The sequence below is a fragment of the Phycodurus eques genome, chromosome 20, assembly GCF_024500275.1.
Source record: "Phycodurus eques isolate BA_2022a chromosome 20, UOR_Pequ_1.1, whole genome shotgun sequence".
NCBI lineage: Eukaryota > Metazoa > Chordata > Actinopteri > Syngnathiformes > Syngnathidae > Phycodurus > Phycodurus eques.
In genome coordinates, this window is record NC_084544.1 from 12712770 (window position 1) to 12736698 (window position 23929).

General features: G+C 41.6%; 3 protein-coding genes across 4 annotated transcripts; 2 read left to right on the forward strand and 1 right to left on the reverse strand.

Annotated features, from left to right (window-relative positions):
• The first annotated feature begins 3850 nt into the window (after nt 1-3850).
• On the forward strand, nt 3851-7133 carry LOC133395648 (protein Bouncer-like). The gene is made up of 3 exons (XM_061664734.1): nt 3851-3991; nt 6088-6198; nt 6525-7133. The coding sequence occupies exons 1-3, from the start codon at nt 3940-3942 to the stop codon at nt 6734-6736; spliced, it is 375 nt and encodes a 124-aa protein (XP_061520718.1). The 5' UTR covers nt 3851-3939; the 3' UTR covers nt 6737-7133.
• A 2712-nt stretch (nt 7134-9845) lies between these two features.
• On the forward strand, nt 9846-18613 carry clic1 (chloride intracellular channel 1). 2 transcript variants are annotated; one of them, XM_061664658.1, is made up of 7 exons: nt 9846-9986; nt 10309-10360; nt 12144-12253; nt 12409-12534; nt 12621-12727; nt 13421-13602; nt 13991-18613. In XM_061664658.1, exons 2-7 carry the CDS (start codon nt 10319-10321, stop codon nt 14150-14152), a joined length of 729 nt encoding a protein of 242 aa, XP_061520642.1. In that variant the 5' UTR covers nt 9846-9986; nt 10309-10318; the 3' UTR covers nt 14153-18613. The 2 variants fall into 2 exon arrangements, with proteins under 2 accessions (XP_061520642.1, XP_061520640.1); XM_061664656.1 differs by lacking the exon at nt 9846-9986 and having other exon boundaries at nt 10097-10360.
• A 448-nt stretch (nt 18614-19061) lies between these two features.
• On the reverse strand, nt 19062-23929 carry LOC133395656 (lymphocyte antigen 6B-like). Its single transcript, XM_061664756.1, has 3 exons — nt 23485-23929; nt 21457-21576; nt 19062-20994 (listed from the first exon to the last, which is right to left on the reverse strand). The coding sequence occupies exons 1-3, from the start codon at nt 23528-23530 to the stop codon at nt 20783-20785; spliced, it is 378 nt and encodes a 125-aa protein (XP_061520740.1). The 5' UTR covers nt 23531-23929; the 3' UTR covers nt 19062-20782.

The window sequence follows — 23929 nt, forward strand, 5'->3', positions numbered from 1 at the left end:
GTCTTTGTCCCTGTGCGTATTTGCAGACTATAATGTGGTTTATTTTATTTTTGGAATTGTTTTTAATTTTTTTGCTTCTTTGGAGTTAATGACTTCTTCCCGGCCGAGTGGCCTTTCAGCGCATGTCGGTACAGTACTTGTTTCACTGTTGATGATGACTAACTTTTACCGGCTTCAGCCAGCATTTTCACAAGGTCTTTTGCTTTTGTTCTTGGGTTGATATGCGCATTTTGGACCAAAGCAGTCTCCTCTCAGAGACGCAACCTCTTCTCCGTCCTGAGCGGTATGATGGCTGGACATTACCATGGTGTTTATACTTGTGTATAATTGTTTGAACATGGCACCTGCAGCCATCTGGAAATTGCACCCAAGGATGAACCAGACTTGTGCAAAGTTCTCTCCCTGACATCTTTAATTGAGTCCCACCCCTAACGTATACATACACACTGTGTGTGTGTGTGTGTTTGTATATATATATATGGATATATATATATTTTCCGTACCGCTCATCTTCACCAGGGTGTGCTGGAGCCTACCCCAGCTAAGTGCATCCAGGAGGCAGGGTACACCCTGAATTGGTCAACAGCCAATGGCAGGGCACAACTAAACAAACAACCATTCGCACACTAGTCTTCCATTAACCTACTGTGCATGTTTTCGGGGATGTGGGAGGAAACCGGAGTAGCCCAAGAAAACCCACGCAGGCACGGGGAAAACAGATGTGCTAACCGGTCGGTCACCGTGCCGCCACACATACATATACACATGTTAATTAGTTGATTGGCAGGGACTGAGAGTCAACGCCCCGGGCATTCCTTTATTCTAAGTGATGTAAAGCAACAAGAAGACAAAAGCTGATGAAACCACACCCTGTATTAACCCCCTCCCATTTTGCTCACTCACCTGTTTCTGAGGGGATAAAACACTTCCCTCGAACAGGTTCATCAGTTTTTCACTCGACGTCCGAGAGGTGCCTGAAGACCCTTTGGAAGGATCCTAGCGATTGAGTGCGGCGTCGACCAAGAACACAGCAACAATGGGCAGGATCCTTATCGGCGTCATCTCAGCACTTGCATGCTTCATGCTTGGTAAGAAGCTAAGATAATGAGAATGTCATCTGAAAATGTGTTATATAGATATATTGCAGAAAGACCAAAAAAAAAAAGGAAGCCTGGACAGGTTTTATTTGAAAGATTGCGTAACGTTTCTAATCAACATTCAATTAATGGAAATCCATCTGAAAAATAAAGCAAATGAAGCTATTTTGAGTTGATATATTTTATTTTGTTTTGATAACCATGTGCAAATTGCTTCCATTTGGCTTTAGTAATGATCATTTGGAAGGTGGGTCAGAAGGATATAGAAAATGGGTGTAAAAGCCAATATTTTGATTGGATCTCTTACTCCATTATTATTTGGCTGTATGGGCATTTTCCACACTGTTTTCGGCATTAAATGGATTCCTACCGCTAAAATAAATAATCGTCCTGAGATGTGCGTCGGTCAAACTTGCTTTGATTGTTTATTGGGTGTCACTTTGAGGGGGGAGTGTGGAAAAAGTGCAAATAATAATGCTGAGTATATATGGAGAGTGATCATGTGGGACTTCTAGGAAGGGGCACATCCTGTATTTGTTGAACGAAGACTGACTGAATATTTGTTCAACAATTTTCTGTCTGTCTGTTTCAGTGGAGACCCTGACGTGCAACCAGTGCTCCTTCGGTTTGCTCGGTTTCTGTCTGTCCTCCTCCTCTGTGGAGTGCACCACCAACACCTCTCAGTGCTTCACGGGAAAAGCAAGTAAGTCCGCTTCGAACTTTTTCTTCACCATCATCTTCCCACCTCGGTATCACTCGAGCGCGACCTTTCTCTCCCCCGGCAGCTTTCGTCTCCATCTCGTCCTCGGCGGGCTTCAACACCCAGGGTTGCATCGAGGAGGCCGCCTGCAACACGACCACCAATGCCACCCTGCTGGGCGTGACGTACCAGGCCAAAGTCGAATGCTGCTCCGCGGACGGCTGCAACCCCACCCAGACGAGCGGAGCCCCGTCCGCCGGGATGACGCTCGCCGGCGCCGTCGGGGCCGCCGTCCTGGCCTCCGTGTGGGGAAGCCTGCTGTGATGCAACCAACGACGCCCTGTCTCGCGCAGCCACTCGAAAGTCTTTTATGATTTAACAGTCCAGCACTAGCCGTAGAAAAAACAAAAAATCCTTGGACATTGCACACATTGCAAATGAAGTGCGGTATACTGTATGTATACACTGTGCTGACATCGTAGAAGTTGATCAATGGAATGTTTCAGGGAAACATTGAGCTCGTAAACCTTCCGCTGTGTTTTTCAATGCAATTTTTATTTATCCTTTATACTAATGTGTGCCATAACAGAAACCCGTGATGTGAAAATAAAGCAAATCTGAGTTCATATTTGTCATGTATAGTATTGATCCTGAATGAGAAATCTCTCATTGCAATCATTTGCATCAAAAATCATTTAATTCACAGGTGTCAAACTCAAGGCCCGGGGGCCAGATCCAGGCCATCAAAACATTTTATGTGGCCCGCAAAAGCGAATCATGTACGTTGACTTCATTTCTTACTAAAATACCAAAATTGAAAATTGTCCCCCTGTAATAATCTGAGTGTTTTTGTTACCAATGCCCCCTTTTAAAATAAATTAATTGAAAACTCGTTTTTTACTGGCTTCTGATTTCAAAACTCATTTTCCATCAATTTTTGTCCATATATAACTCATTCATATGACTCACAGTTATAATGCCCCCCCCCCCCCCCAAGGGAAACCATAACTGATGTGGCTGGCGACAAAAAATGAGTTTGACAACCCTCCCAGTGACGAGGTGAGGATAAGAGCAAATGGATTGATCTTAAAAAATGCAATTGTGCTCATAGGTTTCCATAAGATGTGCACCATTCTTCAACGAAACGAACGAGTGCTCAGGAAAAACATTTATTTGATTTCGAATGGGATTTTAATGAAACTAGAAGACATTTCAGAAGAGCACAGTTGTTTAAGAAAACATCTGACCAAACGTTCCAGGGTATGCACACTTTTGATTGGGGCCATTTGGATAAGGTCAGTTGTTGTGCTTTGAAAAGGCCACACACACTTACGTAACAACAAATGTCCTTCCCTAACCAATATCCCTTGTTAAAGGAAATGTTTTCCACATGATCAGTCATATTATCCCAAAATTGCCAATATTTCATCAATTCTGCTTTTTGAGCACAACTGTATTTGCAAATTAGGGAGAAAAACACAACTAGACAACAAGACGTTAAGCATGTCTGCCTCACAATGAAGAGGTCCCGTGTTCACTATTGCATGTCAGGTTAATTCAAGGCTAAATTGTCAATAGGTGTGAATGAATGAATGAATGGTTATATGTCTATATGTGCTGTGTGATTGGCTGGCGACCAGTCCTGGGTGTTATCTTGCTTTGTGCCTACAGTCAGGAAAAGCAAAATCACAGCAAGGCCTAAGTGAATTTCGCACCCGCTTAGAACACCGCGAGCACCACAGCGCCCAAGAGCAACTGAGAAATATCAACAGACCCCGGAGCGGAATGTACGGGCCACACATTACACGGCGCAGTGTACCCCCTCTGTTTTCGGGAAACGTTTGATCAGCACCCTGCACACACACATTTGTGTGTTGTACACGAAATGTTTATATGTCAATGAACAAACATGGTGTCGAGTGGCGGAAATTGTACGATCACTTTGGCCGGGTTGACAGCGCCACTGAGAGGCTTCCAGACATACGTTACCTTATGACGGGTGCAGAAACCTGAAGAGTCACATTCCGCCTGACGTAGGCTTGTCTATTGGTTGCTCACCTTGTTGACACTCCATTTAAGTCCTCCATTAGCCTACACCAAAACATTAGAAGTATCTGTCGACATTGTGATTACAAGAGTACGATGAACAACTTTTGGAAAACAGCAATTCTCCTGGCTACGACCGTCGCGGCTGGTAAGTTCGTAGTAACTGAAAGAGAAAGTGGCTGAACCTAATGGTCATTAAGCCTTTTTTGAACTGATTTTAGGACTACTGTATATCACCTTACAGGGGAATGTGAGGAAAGATTAATGAGTTGGGATTTTTTTTTTTTTTTTCTTGTGGGGGGGGGTTCTACTACTACTACTACTACTACTACTATTCCTGGTGCAGATATTCCTGATTAGATAAAGATTACTATTTACTTTCAACTGCTGGTTAAAAAAAAAAAAAAAAAAAAAAAAAGGGTGAAAGCTCATTTCACTTTCATTTAAAAGTAACCTGAGCCTGTACATTTTGAATACAGATGAAGAAAAGTACAATTTCTTGATTCAAATGTTATTTACATTCTTATTTCTTTCTTTCAAGTCTTGTTCCGGAAAATAGTGTCAATGTTATCCACATATTTGGGACCTAATTTCAGAGGGGGGTTCGATTCAAATCCTTTGAAACAACAAACCTTTCAAGTGACGTTCCAAAAGCCAACACAGCAAATCCTTTACAAAACGTAAATGATCCGCACTCCGATGATGACGATTCGTCGTTGATAGTCTCGTAGTTCCCTTTGGCTGACTTCGGGGTCAGTTCAGTTCCCACTCAGCAACAGCGCGAATGTGAGCTTTGTCTCTATATGCGCCCTGCGATTGACTGGAAACCAGAACAGGATACGTCGCGTCGGTAAAAGAGGAATGGATTGTTATTCTGATATTCATGAACTGTCCGTAACATTACTTGCACCCGCACAATCCAATAAGATCAATCTTTATAGACATTTTCCTCATTAGGTTGACAGGTGAGCTGGAGCTCATCCCAACTTCGACAAAAGGCAGACTACACCCTGGACTGCTTGCCAGTCAATCACACGACATATAAAAGCAGACGACCATTCACACATACGGGCGATTAAGAGTCTTCAATTAACCTGATTTTGTAACATGCTGACCTCTCTTCCACCGTGCGAGCCGAATGAGATCCAAGAAGATGAGCGGTCCCCATCGCAAACGTTGCTTTTACGAAGAAAATCAAGGAGCCTTTCACCAACATTTGCCCTTTGCGTGTAACAAACCGACATTCTATTCTCGGAACATTTCCCACATTCTGATGCCGTGGGTTTCTGGGGGTTGTATTGATGGAACTTGGTGAACACCTTTGAGGAGCTCTTATGAATCATCTTCATCAAACATCCAGGCTTCCTATTCTCTAGACAATTCTGCAGCAGAACACATACTAGTTTAATAAGGAAACATGTTAGTCTTCGCGGCATGTTGGCCAACTGGTTAGAGCGTCTGCTTCACAGTCCTGAGGACCGGGGTTCGATCCCCGGCCCCGCCTGTGCGGCGCTTACATGTTCTCCCCGTGCCTGCGTGGGTTTTCTCCGGGCGCCATCGGTTTCCTCCCGCATCCCCAAAACATGCGTGCTAGGTTGATTGAAGACTCTAAATTGCCCGTAGGTGTGACTGTGAGTGCGGATGGTTGTTTGTTTCTATGTGCCCCGCGATTGGCCGGCGACCGGTTCAGGGTGTACCCCGCCTGCCGCCCGAAGATAGCTGGCATAGGCTCCGGCGCTCCCCGACCCTTGTGAGGGGAAGCGGCTCAGAAAACGGATGGATGGGCGTTCGTCTTCCACTGCTGACATCAGCAGGCTCGTGCAGGATTTCGACCTAAATGTGGGCGGGCGGGCCAAAATCAGGCTGAAAACCAAATGAGTCATCAGAAAACAAGCCTTAAATTACTACTGATACTAATCACTACTCACCCAAAGTCAGCTCGGACAAACCTAGAGCGATACGGAAAATAGATACGTTTTTTGTTTTTGTTTTGTCATGTGTGGACAGTAACCACCTTCGATGGCAAAAAATGAAATGAAAAAAGGAGGGGAGGGGGAAACATGTATCTGGAGGATTTTCTGCCTGGTGGATTTGTTTTTTTTCTTTACATTTTCTCAAAAAGTACATTTTTCAGGTAGGATGCCTGGCGTTCTGGCCATTGCTCTGCTATTCATCTATCTACGAGAGGGTGATCATGAAATGAACTGTTGACTGTCTTTTCCGTCTCTCGTCGTCACTGAACAGCACACTGCCTGATCTGCCGCCGGTGCCCCGTCGGTATATTGAACCTGTGTCTGTTTGGCAGTGATATCACGTGTGACAATGCAACGCAGAGCTGCTATCGTGGAAATGCACGTAAGGAGACGTAGCATGATTATTTATTTTTTTATTTTTATTTTTTTGGGGGGGGGGGTTATTGCATCTGTTGCATGTATTCGGCACAAGATAGTCGTCTTATTTTATTTCTATTCCTATTCCTGCCCCTCCTCTTGCTTGTCTGTGTTCACCTGCGCAATGTCGCATTCTACAGATGTTTTCGATACGTGCTGTTTACACGGAGAGCAACGTGCTTCCAAACTATTTCCGAGGGGGTACATTCGGAATTTGCAAACATTTCAGTAAGGGTGAAGGCAGAACTCAGTCAATATCATGGAGGTGATTTTCTGTTACGCTTATTTCAGAGTTCCTATCCAGCGAAGGGTTCAGCCTCCATATCCGCGGCTGCCTGGACTCAGACCTGTGCGGGGACGTGTTGACCGGCAACATCTTCGGAAACGCTTACACCGCTTCTTTCGAGTGTTGTGACACCGATCGGTGTAACGGCGCCACGCCCGTTCGACTCTCGCTCCCAATGGCCGCCTGCGCCGCCGTCTGCCTACTGTGGGCCGTGTAGGGCCTTGGAGAAACTTCATGTGTTTTTCAAGGACAAAGCAGGTCTTTCCCGTTTGCGCCTTTGTCCTCTTTGCTCTGACTTGAATGAGCAAACTGAAGTATCCGTCAGCTTCTACTTGAATTGCTCCAGAAAAAGCGATTGGGAAGGTGATATTGCAATCCAGTAATGCTGCAGCAGTTTCATATAGCGCAACAAAGACAATACAATAGGGAAACGTTTACTCGTCGAGTCCAATATATATGGTGTATACAAATATATACATTGTAACTACTTGCAGTTTACTTCTCTGTGCAGTGTGGGCAAAATGATACTAGTGTGTACTGAAATTCCAGTCCCATAATAAGAATAATAAATTAGGGCGTCATGAAAAAAAAACGACTGCTATATGAGTCTTCTTTCTTCTCGTGACTTTTTTTTTTTTCAATTTCATTTATTATACTGATTATAATCCCTCAAAGGGAAATTAAACTCACATTCTGCTGTACGTGCAATCATGTCCATAATCTCAACTACCAATCGAAACGGGATCTAATTATAAAAGCAAGACCAACGGCGGGGATTAAAGGTCTGCTTCAAACTTAAAGCAGGTCAGAAAGATACCGCTGAAGCAGTTTTCAACGTCAGGCGGCTAAATGAATGGCAAATACGCCACGTTGTTTCGCGAATACAATTGGAAAGCAGACTATGATGTCGGTGCCTCACCGAACATCGCCGCGACCATTCCAGGGCGTAAGTCAGCAATGATTCGTTCAATGGATGGACGGATGCAGCATCAGTTGATTCGGTGACACGTTTTGATTTGGCACTCCATCCCTCGTATGGAGCTGGCCTCACTGAACAGTGCCACACGCGCGCTGCAGGAGGTCTTTGGTTTACAGAGGTGTTCCGTTCGCACAGAACCGACATCGGGGCTTCTAGAGCACGGGTGTCAAACTCGAGGCCCGGGGGCCAGGCGCGGCCCGCCACATCGTTTTATGTGGCCCGCGGAGCAAATCATTCTCGTCGACTCCCGTGATTTTTGCTCAAATCCGTACCCAAATTCCAAATTGTCATAATAATCAACAATAACGTTGAGATATTGCATTTTTCTGTGACCAAACCCTTCTTCTGCAGTAACTTAAACAATACTTGAACAAACTATTATCCTTGTCATCTGATTTCAAATCTAGTTATCCCTCAGTTTGTTGTTCTAATGGTAATAATGTTCATGTTGAGTGTTCTCGTGGCTACTTTTGTAGTAGCTGGTACGTTGATAATAAACAAGACAAAATGTGGCTAAAGCTAATGCTCATTAAGCCTTGTTTTATAGCATGATATCAGAAGGATTTTTTTTTTATTGATTTTTTTTTAAATCCAACACCAGGAAGTTATTTGCTTCTTTCACGACTTCAAAATAATTATAGGCTATGGTGCAATGAATATACACTAATTACATATCTCTGTTTCCCCCAAAAACTGGCACACTCATGAGAGTATGAGTGGTTAGCAGTTGATCTTTTTCTTTCTTTTTTTCCCTTTATAATTAAAATCCAAGATAGTGCTGTTACTGATATAATAATTTGTATTATTGTATTAGTGTATACAGAATAATGATGTGTATATATTAACAGTTCTGACTTATTACTGTTATTATATTATCACATCATTATAGTACTATATTTATGTTCTTTAGGGTTCATAAGGAAGTAGAGACAGAGGTAGGGTAAAAACAAGTTTTACTTCTTCCTACTCCTTTTCGAATATGTGTAATTTAACTTTTTTTTGTTGCAACCAAAATTTTTTTCTGTTTTCTTTGTTTTTCTGTTACTTTGTATGTTTTTTACACGTTTGAAATAAAGACCTCCATTCAATTCATTTCAAGTCTGCCACACAGTCGAGAAGTTGTGGTTTTCAAATCTTGCGTTTCCATGTTCTCGCACTGCTTTTCTTGAGCTACTGCTGCTTCCTCCCATATTCCAAAAAACATGCATTTTAGGTTAATTGCAATGACTGCGAGCCAAGAGTAAATCCATGGAAAAGCGCGTATGGTAAAGTAAACATCGATCAGCTAATTGAATTTAGCCTACCACCAGCTAGTTAGAACGAATTGAGATCGAGGGAGGATAGACACAGCTGCTGGTGCAAAATATATATATATATATATATATATATATATATATATATATATATATAATTTTTTTCTTTTTTTTATTTTTTTTATTTTTTTTTTTAAATCAGAACTGAGCTACCAATTGAAACGGGATCTAATTCATAAAGGAAGACCAACGCCAGAGATTATAGATCTGCTTCACAACGTCAGGTTAGAAAATAACGCTTTGCTGGTTTTAAATGTGGCAAATATGTCATCCTGTTGGGCTAATAAAATTGTACATTTGACTCTGATGTCAGCGCCTCACCAGCCACAAACACAATAACGCACATCCCTGCAACCAAACCAGGGTGTTATTTTTACAAGCTTGATTACACTTTATATTGTTGAAGCATAATACATACAAACAAAAGACCACGTTAAGCTTAACCGTCATCATGCTCTTGACTATATTAATGAACCATCCGGGTGTGAATGCATCCTGCCAAGAACTCAAGTGGGACTCTTAATAACGCCTCAATAAACAACATACAGCCCAGGTGTCAAACTGGTGGCCCGGGGGCCAAATCCAGCCCACCGCATCATTTTATGTGGCCCACGAAAGCAAATCATGCGTCATGTTTCTGGCGAAAAATATCCAAATTGCTAATTGTCTTCTATTGTAATAAGTTACAATGTGGAGCTATTGCAAGCATTTCTGTTACCAATCCTGTTTTGAAATGAAATGGAAGAGTTAAAAACATGATTTTATAGGCATCTGATTTCAAAAGTAGTTATCCATCTGTGTGCCGTGTATATGTAACTATAAGAGGCGTTATATAATTCCTTTATATAGGTTCCCAGTCATACACGGCCCTCAGTGGGAAGTCACAACTACAGAAGTGACCCGTGATAAAAAAAAAAAAAAAAAAAAAGAGTTTGAATTTTCATGAGTTTTCTGGCATACAGTCTTGTCTTGTCTTGTCGCTCTTATGCTGCCCCCGTGTGGCCATCGTGAGCACAGCCGAGGGAGCAGCTTTAAATTGATTCAAGGCCGGTGGCCTCCAGGAAATGGCGCCGCGGTGCGTGTGTGCTGCCCCGGGGGAGAGGACGCGCGACTGGGAGGAGAAACCAGCAAGAGCAGCAGGCGTCAAGCGGCTTCGAGCAACGCGCTTCAACGAGGTAGCCGAACACAAACACGGAAACGCACTAAATCACCTGTAAACGTCGTTAAGGGGGCGAGACGTTTGTCGTGGGACATTTGAAGCCATTCGCTCAAGTGGTTTTATTGTTCTTTCGTGTTGTTTCGTGGCCGTTGACGGTGTGCGAGCTCGTTAGCGGAAGATGGGCTTGGCTCTCTCTCTCTCTCTCTCTCTCTCTCTCTCTCTCTCTCTGTCTGTCTGTCTGTCTGTCTGTCTGTCCTCGGTTTCGAAATGTTCCTCAATGGTTTTGGCTGAGCTGACATTTTGCAAAGGTTTTTTTGAAGTTCTCCTTTCTCGTCCAGGAAAGGAAGAATGAGCGACGCCATTCCGCCCAAAGTGGAACTTTTCGTCAAGGTAAGGGCGAGACTTTTTCGAACAGCACGCGACGCCGTGACGCCTTAAGTGGAAACTGAGCCACGGAAATAGTTTTTCGTGTGTGTGTGTGTGTTTGTTTGATATTTAAATGTCACATTTTGACGTCGGTCTACAGTGTGGCAGAAATGAAGCAGGCGTGTGTCGGCGTCAGTCAGAAAGCCTCTGTTGACTCACTGGCTTTATAAATCCACTAATCTTATTTAAAGCACATTAACATCAGACCTGAATCTCTATTTAGAAGTCCAGTTGCGCTGGCCACACGCTGTCATCACATTTCCATGTTTCGTGGAAGAGTTGTTACACTCATATGTTCCGCACAAGTTTCCATAAAGATTCCTCTGTGTGAACATGTGCCTTTTTTTTTTTTCTCTCCATGGAAGAAAGATGCTGTTGTAACTTCTCTGAATAATACTGCCACTTCAACTTTCTTACCACCATTTCAGGGGGGTTATTTATAGATTCTATTCCTTGTGTCTTGAAAAGAGACGGTAGATAATGTTAATATTTGAGATATTATGGCGTTATAATTGTGTTTTGGTGTCAGTTTATGTTGCTGGGTAGATAAATTTCCGCTAAAGCATGTAAAAGTATACGTTTCTTTATGGCGTATACTGGAACCTATCCCAGCGGACTTTGGGCAAGAGGCAGGGGACACCCGGGACTGGTTGCCAATCAGTCACGGGGCACATATAGGGACAGACAACCGTTCACATTCACGCTTTCACTGAGTGGAAACTGAGGCCTTGATGCCTGCACAGAAGTCAGACGAGTGAACTTCTACACCTTCAGTGACTAAAGAAGGCATACAGTTTGCAGTATGCCGTTTTTTTTTTTTTGTTCTTACAATTTAACAGTTCCCAGATGTCTTAACGTATCTCTGACATACTGTACATCTGGCAAAATATGCAAAGGAGAAAAATCACACCCTTTTTTTTTTTTTTTGTCTTGCTGAGATGAATCGTTTAAGAAGGGTGCCGTCTCATGGAGGTGAGCCACCGGTCATCGCGCCCCATATACTGCTGGGCCAATGGCGAGTGAGGATTTTGTTACCACAAGGACTAGGAGCGGAGCTTGGGGTGGTTGGACCCCAAATCTAAAAAAAAAAAGTGACTAAGGACTACTAAACACGCACAAGCGCCGACAAGACAGGATTTTATTTTCCCTCACAAAATCAGCACTAAGCCACCAAGCTACAGGTACTGTGCGGACCTGTGACATATTGGCATATACAAATATGCATCCCCCCGCGTTGACAACTTCAGCAAAGCTAACAATAAACTATGCATCCAACAAACTCTGCATCTTTGTTTCACCTTTTGATTTTGATGTAGTGTTTCACCCCTGTGTGTCCAGACTGCAAATGAAAGGTGCTTGTTTGGACAAAGGTACCGCTCGCCATTTTAATCACTGTTATGCAACAACAGTGGGTAAGTGCAGAATGGCTCAGTCACGGAAACATTTGTAATGAGGATAAGTGCTATAGAAAATGGATCGATGGATACGTATTAATACTTGTTTGGGACTGAACGGTTGTTTTTTTAAGATATGTATTTATACGTTGTTGGCACTAAATGAGTAAAAGGTTTACACACATAATTACAGATACAGTATCAAACTAGGACGGCTGGCAGTGAATACATTTCAATAAATAAGCCGAGGCAAAGAAAATTCCTCGAGAATTTGTTGTATTCAAAGTACTCGAAACATTTGAGTATTCGTTGCAGCCCTACTGTATATAACATGTTTTTATTTTGTTTTGCAGGCAGGGAGCGATGGCCAGAGTATCGGCAACTGTCCCTTCTCTCAGCGCCTCTTCATGGTGTTGTGGCTAAAAGGAGTCACGTTTGATGTCACCACAGTGGACATGAAGAGGTGGGATTCCATTTCAAGCACCACCGTGTAGCCCTCAGTTAACAGCCTAGGGTTTTGAAAGCAGAAGCATTTTTAATGAAAAAGAAAAACGCTGCCTACCCAGCATTAATCATATATTCTGCCTTCGTTTCTTCCGTATTCTCGTCCACCGAAAGGAAGCCGGACATCTTGAACGACCTGGCTCCGGGTGCCCAGCCGCCTTTCCTGTTGTATGGCAGCGAGGTGAAAACTGACACCAACAAGATTGAGGAGTTCCTGGAGGATAATCTCTGCCCCCCAAAGTAGTCACCGCATTCATTCAGCTATTCCTTTTCCCGAAATGTGGTTCCATACTATTTATTTTATACAAGGACTCCATGTCATTCAGGTATCCTCGTTTGGCAGCTCGTAACCCTGAGTCAAACACAGCAGGAATGGATGTATTTTCCAAGTTCTCATCTTACATCAAGAACTCCAACCCTCAGACCAATGAAAGTGAGTACAATAAAATCCTATATATACGGATATGTGATTTTAGTTTGAAGTAAAGTTGTGGACGGTGTTCAAATGTGCTAATGAGTCAATAAGTTTGTTCATAAAGTTAAGTTTGGTTTTGCTAATTCCGGTAATTCAAATGCTACAGTGACTAAGGGAGACATGGTGTGACCCATGTACTTCAAACAAAAATGGAGCGGGAGTGACTGGGAGTTTACTGCTTAGAGCGTCTGCCTCGCAGTTCTGGGGACCCGGGTTCAATCCCCGTGGAGTTCGCATGTTCTCCACGCCGTGCCTGCGTGGCTTTTCTCCAGGCACTTCGGTTTCCTCCCACATGCCCAAAACATGCGTGGTAGGTTGATTGAAGACACTAAATTTCCCGTAGGTGTGAATGTGAGTGCGAATGGTTGTTTGTTTAAATGTGCCCTGCGATTGGCTGGCGACCAGTTCAGGGTGTACCCCGCCTCCTGCCCGTTGATAGCTGAGATAGGCTCCAGCACGCCCGCGAACCTTGTGAGGATAAGCGGCTCACAAAATGGACGGATGGATGGATTTGGAGGGGGATTGGATGGGAGAGAGGAGGACTCAAAATCCACTCCCATGTCAATCTCTAGTTGCTCGTCAATTGCAGGACAAACAACCATTGCAAATAAAACAAAACCCTTTTCACTTTGTTCACACACTTGTACATAGATCTCGAGAAAGGCCTTCTGAAGGCTCTGAAGAAACTCGACGACTACCTCGGCTCCCCACTTCCTGATGAAATCGACGAAAATAGCGCAGATGAGGTCACTTCCTCGACCCGCCCCTTCCTTGACGGCCAAGACCTTACACTCGCTGACTGCAACTTGCTGCCAAAGCTCCACATTGTCAAGGTAATGAGCCTTACATCTTTTGTGACCCTTTACTGGGGGCAGTTAATTTCTTGGTCTTTTTTTTGTCCCCCTCCCAAATGGGACACCACATACCTCCCATTAAAGGAGACATCATTTTTACATACAGAAATGTAAAACAATTTACAGGTGTCCTATTAAAATGTCTGACATTCCTCTTATCAGAAAGCAGGAAGGATGAATTACAAAAATAAAAAAATCCACTTGACTCACTCTGGTCAAAATCATCCAGTTTTAGTGGTTACCATGACAATCGGAGCAGAATTGGTGACCTGGAGTTAAAAAGTGAAAATTCCCAAGTATTTTGATTACTCCCCTATAAAGTTATTATTATTTTTTATTTTATTTATTTTTTTTAATTTCCCTCTAGGTTGTGTGTTTAAAATACCGAAAATTCAGCATCCCTCAGTCTCTGTCCAACCTGTGGAGGTACCTGAACGCAGCATACGCCCGGGACGAGTTTGCCTCCACCTGCCCGATCGATGACGAGATCCACGTGGCTTATTCTTCTGTGGCCAAAGTTCTAAAGTAGGCTTTGGAAAAAAAGTTGCTTGAAATTCATCATCAATTTAACAAGCAGAAGTATATACACAAGTGTTCAAACAAGCAAAACAACAGCACATTCATTATGTAATCTGAGTTGCTTACAATTACTTTGCCAAGTCAAGTCTTATTTCTGTGTTTATTGTATCAGGTATAAAAAGGAACCACATTCACTATATGGACAAACTTATTGAGACATACATTATCCATAATTTAATCAATCAGAGGTTGGCTTGACCTTTAATTCTCTTTTTGTCTGTGCCTCAGTGTACAAAGCAAAGTCTATAACGGCAGTCTTGCGTGCAGTTGGTGTGAAAGAACTTGACTAGCCCCCAAAGTCCCCAGAAACACGCCAAAAATCTCGTAGGAAGTCAAATGATCCGATTTTTGTTCCTGGAGGTGCAGTGGCCATGTGTCCCAATACCTTTGTCGTCATAGTGTAGTTACAAATGCTAACATAACAACCAGTAAGCAGTCACCACATTTGGAAAAACTACTCGCTTGCTTGTTTTCTCATAACTAAATACAGTGAACCCCCTTTTATTGCGTAGGATATGTTCCAGACCCACCTGCAATCGGTGAAAATACGCAACATAGAGAGACCATATACTATTTTTTATCAAGTTTTACCCCTCCCACATGCTTGAAATTTTTAAAAACTTATTAAAGTACACTCTAAAAGTATTCCTTTGTGCCTCTTCTCACTTGCTTCAAGCTGTTTGTCACTCCCAGTGGAAGTATACTGTAAAACTGACACATAAGTCATATAATTAGGTCAAACGAAAGCTAGCTTGATGTTACCATTAATAACATCAATGCAAAACGCCATAGGCAGGCTAACAACAATTTGCATAGATGTTACGGTAATTATAAACTTTCATACAACTGCTTCACAAACAGAGGATGCGACAATAATCACAAGTAGATATTCTATCTGCACTGTGAGAACAAAAATTACTAGAGTTTAGTTGTGGGCCTTCTCTTCCTCCTCTATATTTTGCTCTTAATTATGCTGCATCTCTTTAAGTAGACATAAGTGCTGCCCGGCGCGTCGCGGCACAAGGTGGTACTACACTGAAAGCACGCAACTCTAAATTTGGACTTGCCTGTACACTTTAAAGACCCATAACAAATATTTTCTTAAAAATCTGGGATATAGTTGAGAGCGTGAACGATGAATCCCGACTTACAGTAGTGGGGGTTTACTGTACACACTGTAGAAGTCGTTTGTACTTTTGGGAGAGTATACAGACAAAAAGCTGCCAAGTCAGGTCAAACCTCGTTCGGCATTCAATGTAAATCATTTCTTTTTAATCTATTTGCTAGAAAACAAGCATACCAGCATGGGCCTTCATATTTGGGGTTCCAATTTTGTATTCTATGATGCAACAAGGACTGTTACATTTGAAATACAAAGTGTATTCATTTGAAATACAAAGTGTATTCATTTGAAATATAAAGTGTATTTTGGCGTTGTAGCACACAATAGGGCGGTAGGGATGCAGACTCATTTGGAGGGCACAAAGACAGGAAACTATTTCAAGAGCTTGAATCTTTTGAAATGGTTTCCCCTCGAGCAGCTGTGAATGACTGTTTGGTGTAACCTGCTGCTAGAAGGAGGTTACCCTTCATTTTATTCCATGTGTCATGTATGAAGGACCTTTTTTTCTAGCATATGAAAAAGTTTTGCAGAAATTTAGTAAGGAGTTTTGGGGCCATACTAAGGATGGCGTGAGCTAATTTGTAAAAAAAAAAAAAAAAAAAAAAAAGTCACCATGTTATGAGAGTTAGTATTTTTTTCCCCTCAGGAAATACTGTGAAATAATTGTTCACACTTCTAGTTAGACGATCAAACACACACAAAAAAAGGAATCTTTGTAGTTCTTAATCAGGAACCATAGACAAACGCTGCACAATCACATTCAACTGTTCATACAGTGCTGATGTGCTACAACAGTGACTATATTTTGTTAGACTGTACAAAAGTTTAACTTGACAAGCTCCTCAAAAGTCCCAATCTTAGCAGATACGCCGTGGACCCCTGCATACTTGTGCTTCGGCACCCGTGGATTCACCTATTCACAGATATTTATTTTCAATTTGTTTTTTTCAAAATTGTAATTTGTCTTTTTTTTTTCCCACTTTTTTGTTTTCTTTTTGTTTAGTTTATTTATTTACTTTTTGGGGCGGGTGAAGCCCGAAAATGCCTATTCGTGTTTTATCCCCACGTATTGAAGATTTTTGGGGGTTTAAAAATATATTTTTTTAATTCAAGCCATTATAATGGCCATCAATTATCCACAGACTTTTGCTATTTGCGGTAGAGCCCGGTCCGGTGCCTATCCCCTGCAAATAGCGAGGGTCCACTGTACATCCTTACAACTATAATGCTACAACTTTAGCTTTGTAATATTGACATATTACTTTTTCTTCAAAATATTCCAAAATTACTCCTGTACAATTGCAACAAAAGAGTTTTTCGTCATAATACTACAACCTTTTTCTTGTTAAATTTCAACTCGTCTCTGATATGACTTAATCCTCGTAAATTTGAAAGTCTGTAATTTTCTCACAAGGTGGACCTGTCCTATTTTTCTATTATGAGGCTATATTGAATGCTTTTTCACACACACTGACACACGCAGTAAGGGAGAGGCATAGGAAAAGCACCCCAAAGCAACTGCAGGTTCGGCGCTTTGCTCAAGAGCACCTCAGTTGGTACTCTGTCAGCCATCCAGCATCTCTCCAGCAACCAGCTCAGCCAACACATTCCTTAGTTTAATTTTTGAATACATTATTTTGTTACATTTTGTGGTCCTGAACCATAGGCCAGGTCTTACAGATGACCCACCACCGGCCAATGTTACAACATACAAAGCCAGACTGTTACGACTCAAAATGTCAACTATGTTGTTACATTACAACTTTATTCTCATGGGAAATGTGACGTTTCCTCCTAACCTTATTACTTTACTGTTGTAAAATGACAGGTTGTATCTCATTCTATGATGAAATTATTCTCCTTATTAGGGTAAGCGCTATAAAAAATAGAAATGGGTCTTTTAACCATGCAACTTTTCTTCTAAGCTTGTTCATTTTTCAGTGTGGCCCTAAAACTCCTTCGTATGAATTGAATTCAGCAGTTAGCAATGTCCCTGAAGCATTTTGTGTCTGGGGAAACCCAACAGGAAGTTGACAGCGTTGCAACTAAAAATAATAGTGGGTGAGATAGGTTGAAAGATTAGCTTTTGACAGTGCACTTAAAATGTCTACTTGTCTAGAAGAAATGTGCAAAATGAATGTGTTATCCTGTAGGACTGGGTCACCATCAAACAGTTTCGTAAATAGTCTCTTGGACTGTGATATATAAATAGTGCGTTTGAAGGCTTATGCATATGGGAGTTTTCACAAAAGGGTGCTGGAGGATCAGTTTGGTCACATTGGTGGCAGTGAAGGGACATATCGTAGAAGAAGGGACTCACGAGTGCGTAGGTGCACTTTATACAGTAACTCAGTTACTGTTTGATTCCCTCCTGTTTCGATCGCACTGTTGGTTTTGCCGAAAAGAACTTGACTTGAACATATTGGGCTAAATTTAGTTCATGTGTTACCAGTTACAATGACCTGGAAAGTGTCTTGAGCGTAAACTGAACGAGATATAATGGTGATAATGCGCCTTGTTTAGCTGTAGTGGCAGTTGTTGTTGTTGTTGTTGTTTAATCGACTATACTGCTCTCTGCTTCATGAACTGTTGTTGAAGACTATATTGATTTCAAATGTTATTGAATGAAAGTTCTTTGTACGGAGTCCAATATAATCTCGTGTCTGACAGATGAGGTTAATTCGAGAAAAAAACTCAAACCACCATAAGTGCAATTTAAGAATAGAAAAAAAATGTTGTTCCATGTTTTCCACATAACATATTTGTCTCGTTTGTGATACAACTTAAATTGGAGAAGTGAACCCCTCCTTTCTAAACGGAAGAGATTTAGTTTTACTTGACCAAGTTGACTGAACTGTTTCCTCAATGATCAGTCAAAGGGACAGCATCCTGAAAAATTTCAGGACCACATTTTAATGATTTCTTTATGTACTGTAGAGTTACATACAGTTCCAGGGAGCTAACTATTCAAAATATTACGTTTTGTTTTCACCTCTCTTAACTTTTTCTGCCTTAATGCAGTGCATGTTATTTTTTTCATAACATATTTACTTTTCAGCTTGTTGCTTTCTGACTATTGTAGACTTTTTCATTTTTTTTGTGTGTGTTTTTGTGTTTTGAATTTTTCATTTTTGTCCACAGAAAAAGTGAACCTTATTTAGGTATATTGAAATAATTGGCAGACATTAAAAATAATGGGACTTTTCATTCCATGTTGACTTTTATACTTCCAAAGCCACATTTCATTGGTGCATTTCTTTAAAAACGGCCAATAAAGTTGTCTTCATAAAAGAGTAGCGTCTGAATCTCTCTTATATGCATCTACTGTCTTGCATGTTCATGATAAGGTTGGTCACCTGGGAAGGGAAATTGATTTTCATTAACATTTGTGCAGAATCCATGAGGTATTTGATTGAGATTGAGGACAATGAAATAGTGGTTAGAACATCTGCCTGGCATTTCTAAGGGTACTTCACCTTCCACCCTCATTGTGAAAACCTGTTAGGTTAATAATAGATTAATTTGTCCATAGTTGTGAGTATGAATGATTGTTTTTCTATAACCTAATCCAGGGTAAAGCCTATCTCTTGCCCAACGGCAAATGGGATAGACTCCAGCTACCCTAATGAGGACAAGTGCTATAGAAAATAAATGGAACAGATTATTTCCATGTTTTGTCACGAATGGTACAAGGAATAGAAACCAAGTGTAAGACTCAAAGAAAAAGTGTTTCAAAAACAGTTTATTAACAGGCTGGGCAAACAGATAAGGGAGTTGTGCCTAGAAAACCCGAGGCAAAAGGCAAGGTCGAGAAACAAACCTGGTCAGAGCTTACTTGGGTTCAATGCACAAAAAGGATGTCATCTACAAGTGGCAAATAAGGCACAATCAGGCAGAGGCAGAAAGGTTTTCTTTTTTTATGGGGAAATCTAAGTTTGAACAAAATCATAGGTGGACTTCAGACATTTTATGGACAAGGACAAGGGTTCTCAAACCTTTTAGGTCCAGTGACCCCTTACAGGGGAGAATGCTTTCCCTACTCCCTCATAATACACCAATTAAACATAACTACCATGTACAGCCCTTAAATCCCATGCGAAATATATCTTTTTCAACATTTCAACCTAAATATTGACGACTTGTTTTATAGAAAGGAAGTCAACCAAATTCAGTTGAATTACACTATCAAAATGGCTGCGGATATAGAAACTATTGTATAAAATCCCAGTTGCTGATTTAACAATTTGGTAGCTATATTTGGTGACTTCTCTGACCATTCTAGGGATTTTTTTTTGTGTGCCTCCAATCCACTAATATTTTGCTGAGGTCGCCTTGCCTCACCTGTACAAATATTCATGAGAAACCAGTGTGAAAGCCAGAAATGCCGCATTCATGCAGCGATGTCGGATTTATGTGATTCGTCCGATCACATCAGAACTTTTAATTGGCTCAGCTAAGGGTGGGAGGAGTAATTGGGTTAGCTTGTTTGATTGGCATGCACGTATTTAAGTATGCACTTTTAAAAAAAAAATGGTCATTCTGTTCTCACCTTATTCCGAATGCAGGGTAGCCGTTTTTTGGATGATGATTTGCCGTAGGTTTTTAAGGACAGATGCCCTATTTATCCAGGCTTGTGACCAGCATTGTGTTGGATTGGAGTCTTACATTTGTACACTTACGTTATTTTTAAATGATCCAATTAGGGCTGCAGCTAATGATTATTTTAATAATGAATTAACCTGTCAATTTTTTTTTCAATTAATAAATGAATTGGATTTTAAAAAAAAATGTTAATCCCATCTCTTCACTCAAAAACAATGTCTGTAAACAATTAATCGATTACCAAAATAGATATAATAATTAATTGGATCATCAATTAGTTATCGATTAATTGTTGCGCCTCTAGATCCATCCATCCATTTTCTGTACCGCTTAGCCTCTCTAGGCTTGCGGGTGTGCTGGAGCCGATCCCAGCTATCTTCGGGCGAGAGGCGGGATACACGCTGAACTGGTCGCCAGCCAATCGCAGAGCACATATAAACAAACAACCATTCACACTCACATTCACACCTACGGGCAATTTATAGAGTCTTCAATCAACCAACCACGCATGTTTTGGGGATGTGGGAGGAAACCGGAGTCCCCGGAGAAAACCAACTCAGGCAAGGGGAAAACATGCAAACTCCACACAGGTGAGGCCGGATTTGAACCCAGGTCGTCAGAACTATGAGGCGGATGTGCGAACCAGTCGTCCAGCGTGCCGCTACCTCTAGATCGAACACAATTTATTGTCAATTATTTTGCGGAGCTCCAGGTTATCGCTCATGGACCCCAGTCAGAGAACGTCTGCCTAGTATTGTAATGTAGTTTGGTAGTCTTTGTTTTTCCTTTTCTGGTCATTTTCAGATGCTATTGGATTACAGGAGCGTACCACAGCATATCATACAGTTTCAGCTCTCAGGCCAGCAGGAGGCTGAGTGCAAGTAGCAGGCAGAGCGCCGCTCCTCCCCACTTGGTGGCACCGAGAGATGACGCCCCGTTACAGAGGTCTGTGTTGCAGCACACGTTGGTGAAGTTGAAATAAAGGCCGCTGGTGTATTTCTGCCCGCTCACACCACACTGGGAGGGAGCGGCACAGCTCTTTTCGTACATGGTTATTTGAAGTGCACCTATGGACGCAGAAGCGGGAAAACTTCTTTAATGGCAACGCATTATCCATTGTCTTGTTTAGTTAAGCACTGATGGCGAAGTAGTGGTTTGCTTGCTTGTGTGGGCTTTTTTATGGCTTGCGTCTCCAGCCCAAACGCATACAAAATCCATGGTACATGTTAGCAGGTATAATTTTGGAAGTTGCAGAAAATGTTAATATTTAAGCTTGCACTTTGTAGGAAACTCCACATGTGGTTACATATTGTATTTATTGATGCTCCTCCACGAATAGGAAGAATTCATAGTACACCCACACTGCCGTCCCTTTGAATACAAAGACAGTACTTAGCACAGCAGGACAATGCAGTCAATATTTTCCAATCCAGATCATTGGAGACTTTGTTCAACGAATGTTGGTCTTCCAGTTGTGTGACAATAGCTGCACAGATTTCACACCCACGCAAACACGCACACACCGTCACCTCGTTTTGCTGTTGCAACGCTGGACAGGCAGCGATGTCCATCAGTGCACTTCTCGGGAAACTCAAGGCAGTCCAGAGGAGAAATGGCGGGAAATACACAAGTATAACACGTCAAACAATCTGAAACAAAACATAAAGCATGCATCACCAAAATGCTTTGATTATTTTATTTTTTTTATGACAAAGGAAAATTATTACTATTTTCAAAACTGATCTTTTTCAGATAACAACAAAAGACATAACATGTGGAGATAAAGTACATGGTTTGCATTAGTCAGTGATTATATATAAATGTGAAATTGTCGTGGATAAAGTATCTGTGAAGTGACAAAGTTCTTCTGAATGGATGGATGGATGGATGGATGGATGGATGGATGGATAGATAGGATAGACAGACACTTCAAATGCCAGGTTATTGTGATATACAGTCAAAAAAGATAAATAATTTCAAAACTTTTTCCGCTATCAATGTGACCTATAATGAAATACGTATATACAGTGGGTACGGAAAGTTTTCAGACCCCTTTAAATTTTTCACTCTTTGTTATATTGCAGCCATTTGTTGAAATCATTTAGGTTCATTTTTTTCCTCATGAATGTACACACAGCACCCAGCCAGAGCCCTGACTTAAACCCAATTGAGCATCTCTAGAAAGACCTGAAAATGGCTGCCCACCAACATTCACCATCCAACCTGACAGAACTGGAGAGGACTCTGCAAGGAGGAATGGCAGAGGATCCCCAAATTCAGGTGTGAAAAACTTGTTGCATCATTCCCAAAAAGACTCATATTGAATACTTATGGCTGTGTGATGTTTCAGTTTTTCTTTTTTAATAAATTTGCAAAATTTTCTAAAATTAGTTTTTTCCCCCTGTAAATATGGGGCACTGTGTGTGTGTACATTAATGTGAAAAAAATGAACTTAAATGATTTTAGCAAATGGTTGCAATATAAAAAAAAAAACAGTGAAAAATTTAAGGGGTGTGGAAACTTTCTGTACCCACTGTATTTTGGAGAGGGGAACTCAAAATAAGCAACTGAGATAATGTGGTTGCACAAGTGTGCACACCTGCTTAGAACCGGGATGTGGCTGTATTCAAAATTAACCAGTCGCATTCAAACTCATGTTAAAAGGAAGTCAGCACACACCTGCCACCATTTACAGTGCCTCTGATTAACCGCAAATAATTTCCGATGGCTTTTCGTGACATTTTTTTTTTTTTTTTTTTTGTAGTCTGCTGCTATTTCGAAGTGTTCATAATTCCCTCCTCCTTGACTAAGGCCCCAGTTCCAGCTGAAAAAAAAACCAGCCCCAAAGCATGATACTGCCACCACCATGCCTTATTGTAGGTATGGTGTTCTTTTAGTGAAGAGCAGTGGTGTGCTTGTTCCAAACATCCATCCAGTCCCAACACCGCCTATCCTGGTTAGGGTTGCGGGGCGCTGGAGCCTATCCCAGCTGACTTCTGGCGAAAGGCGGCCTACACCCTTGCACTGGTCGCCAGTCAGTCGCAGGGTGTGCCGAGCATACTGTCACGAATTGTTAGATGTATGCCGTTGCACTGAACGCTGTTGATTCCGAGGGGTTTTGAACGCATCGCGAGGGTGCGTGTGGAGGGGAAAAAGAAGCGTTGTTCTTCTGCACTGCGTGTTTGCGTTCCATGCTCTGTTGTGTTCCGGCCCACACACAGTAACTGTGTTGTTTGTTATGAATAAACGCACTACTTGAAGAAGTTAAAATACGTTTTTGGAATGGTTGCCCAAATGTTCAACCTGGGTTTCAGCGAACCAAAATACATTTTTCCACGTGTTTGTGAGATTCTGTCGCAGTCCGATGAAGCCAAGGTTGAACTCGGTATATAATTCAAAGAATAAAATAACAAAATAATGCATACATTTAAACTGGAAATACAGTGTGACAAAAACTGGCATCATATTCAAAGAAAAGAACAGTGTATGGGAACAAATAAATCATCAGTTTGGTTAAATGTGTGGAGTGTTTTTTTGTTTGTTTGTTTTTTACTTACTTGCCAAGGGAAGACAAAACAGTAGCAGAAGCTGCGAGGCAGACATGATGCTTCCTTCCAGTTCCAGTCCAGCGAGTATCCCTCTTCGTGTCTCGCGCTAAACGTCTGCAGCAACTTCCAAATTATTCACAATTCAATTTGTCCTTCTCGTTGAAGCACACACCCCTCCTCTTATTATTCTCAGTCCTTCTCCTGTGCGTACCATCGGAAACATGGCAGTTGTGGCGTATCATAAATCATAATTATCATCATAAAATAACGACACAAATGAAAAACAAAACATAACAAATGTGCTCGGCAGGTAAAAAAAAAAAAAAAAAAAGTGTGACTTTTCTCGAACGTTTTGGAGGAGATGACAGCCGGTGTTAAGAGCCCACACTCAAACAGGCGGATAGATATAAAACAAAGTATACATGGACATCGCTGTGGGCGAGTTGCCAGCGCG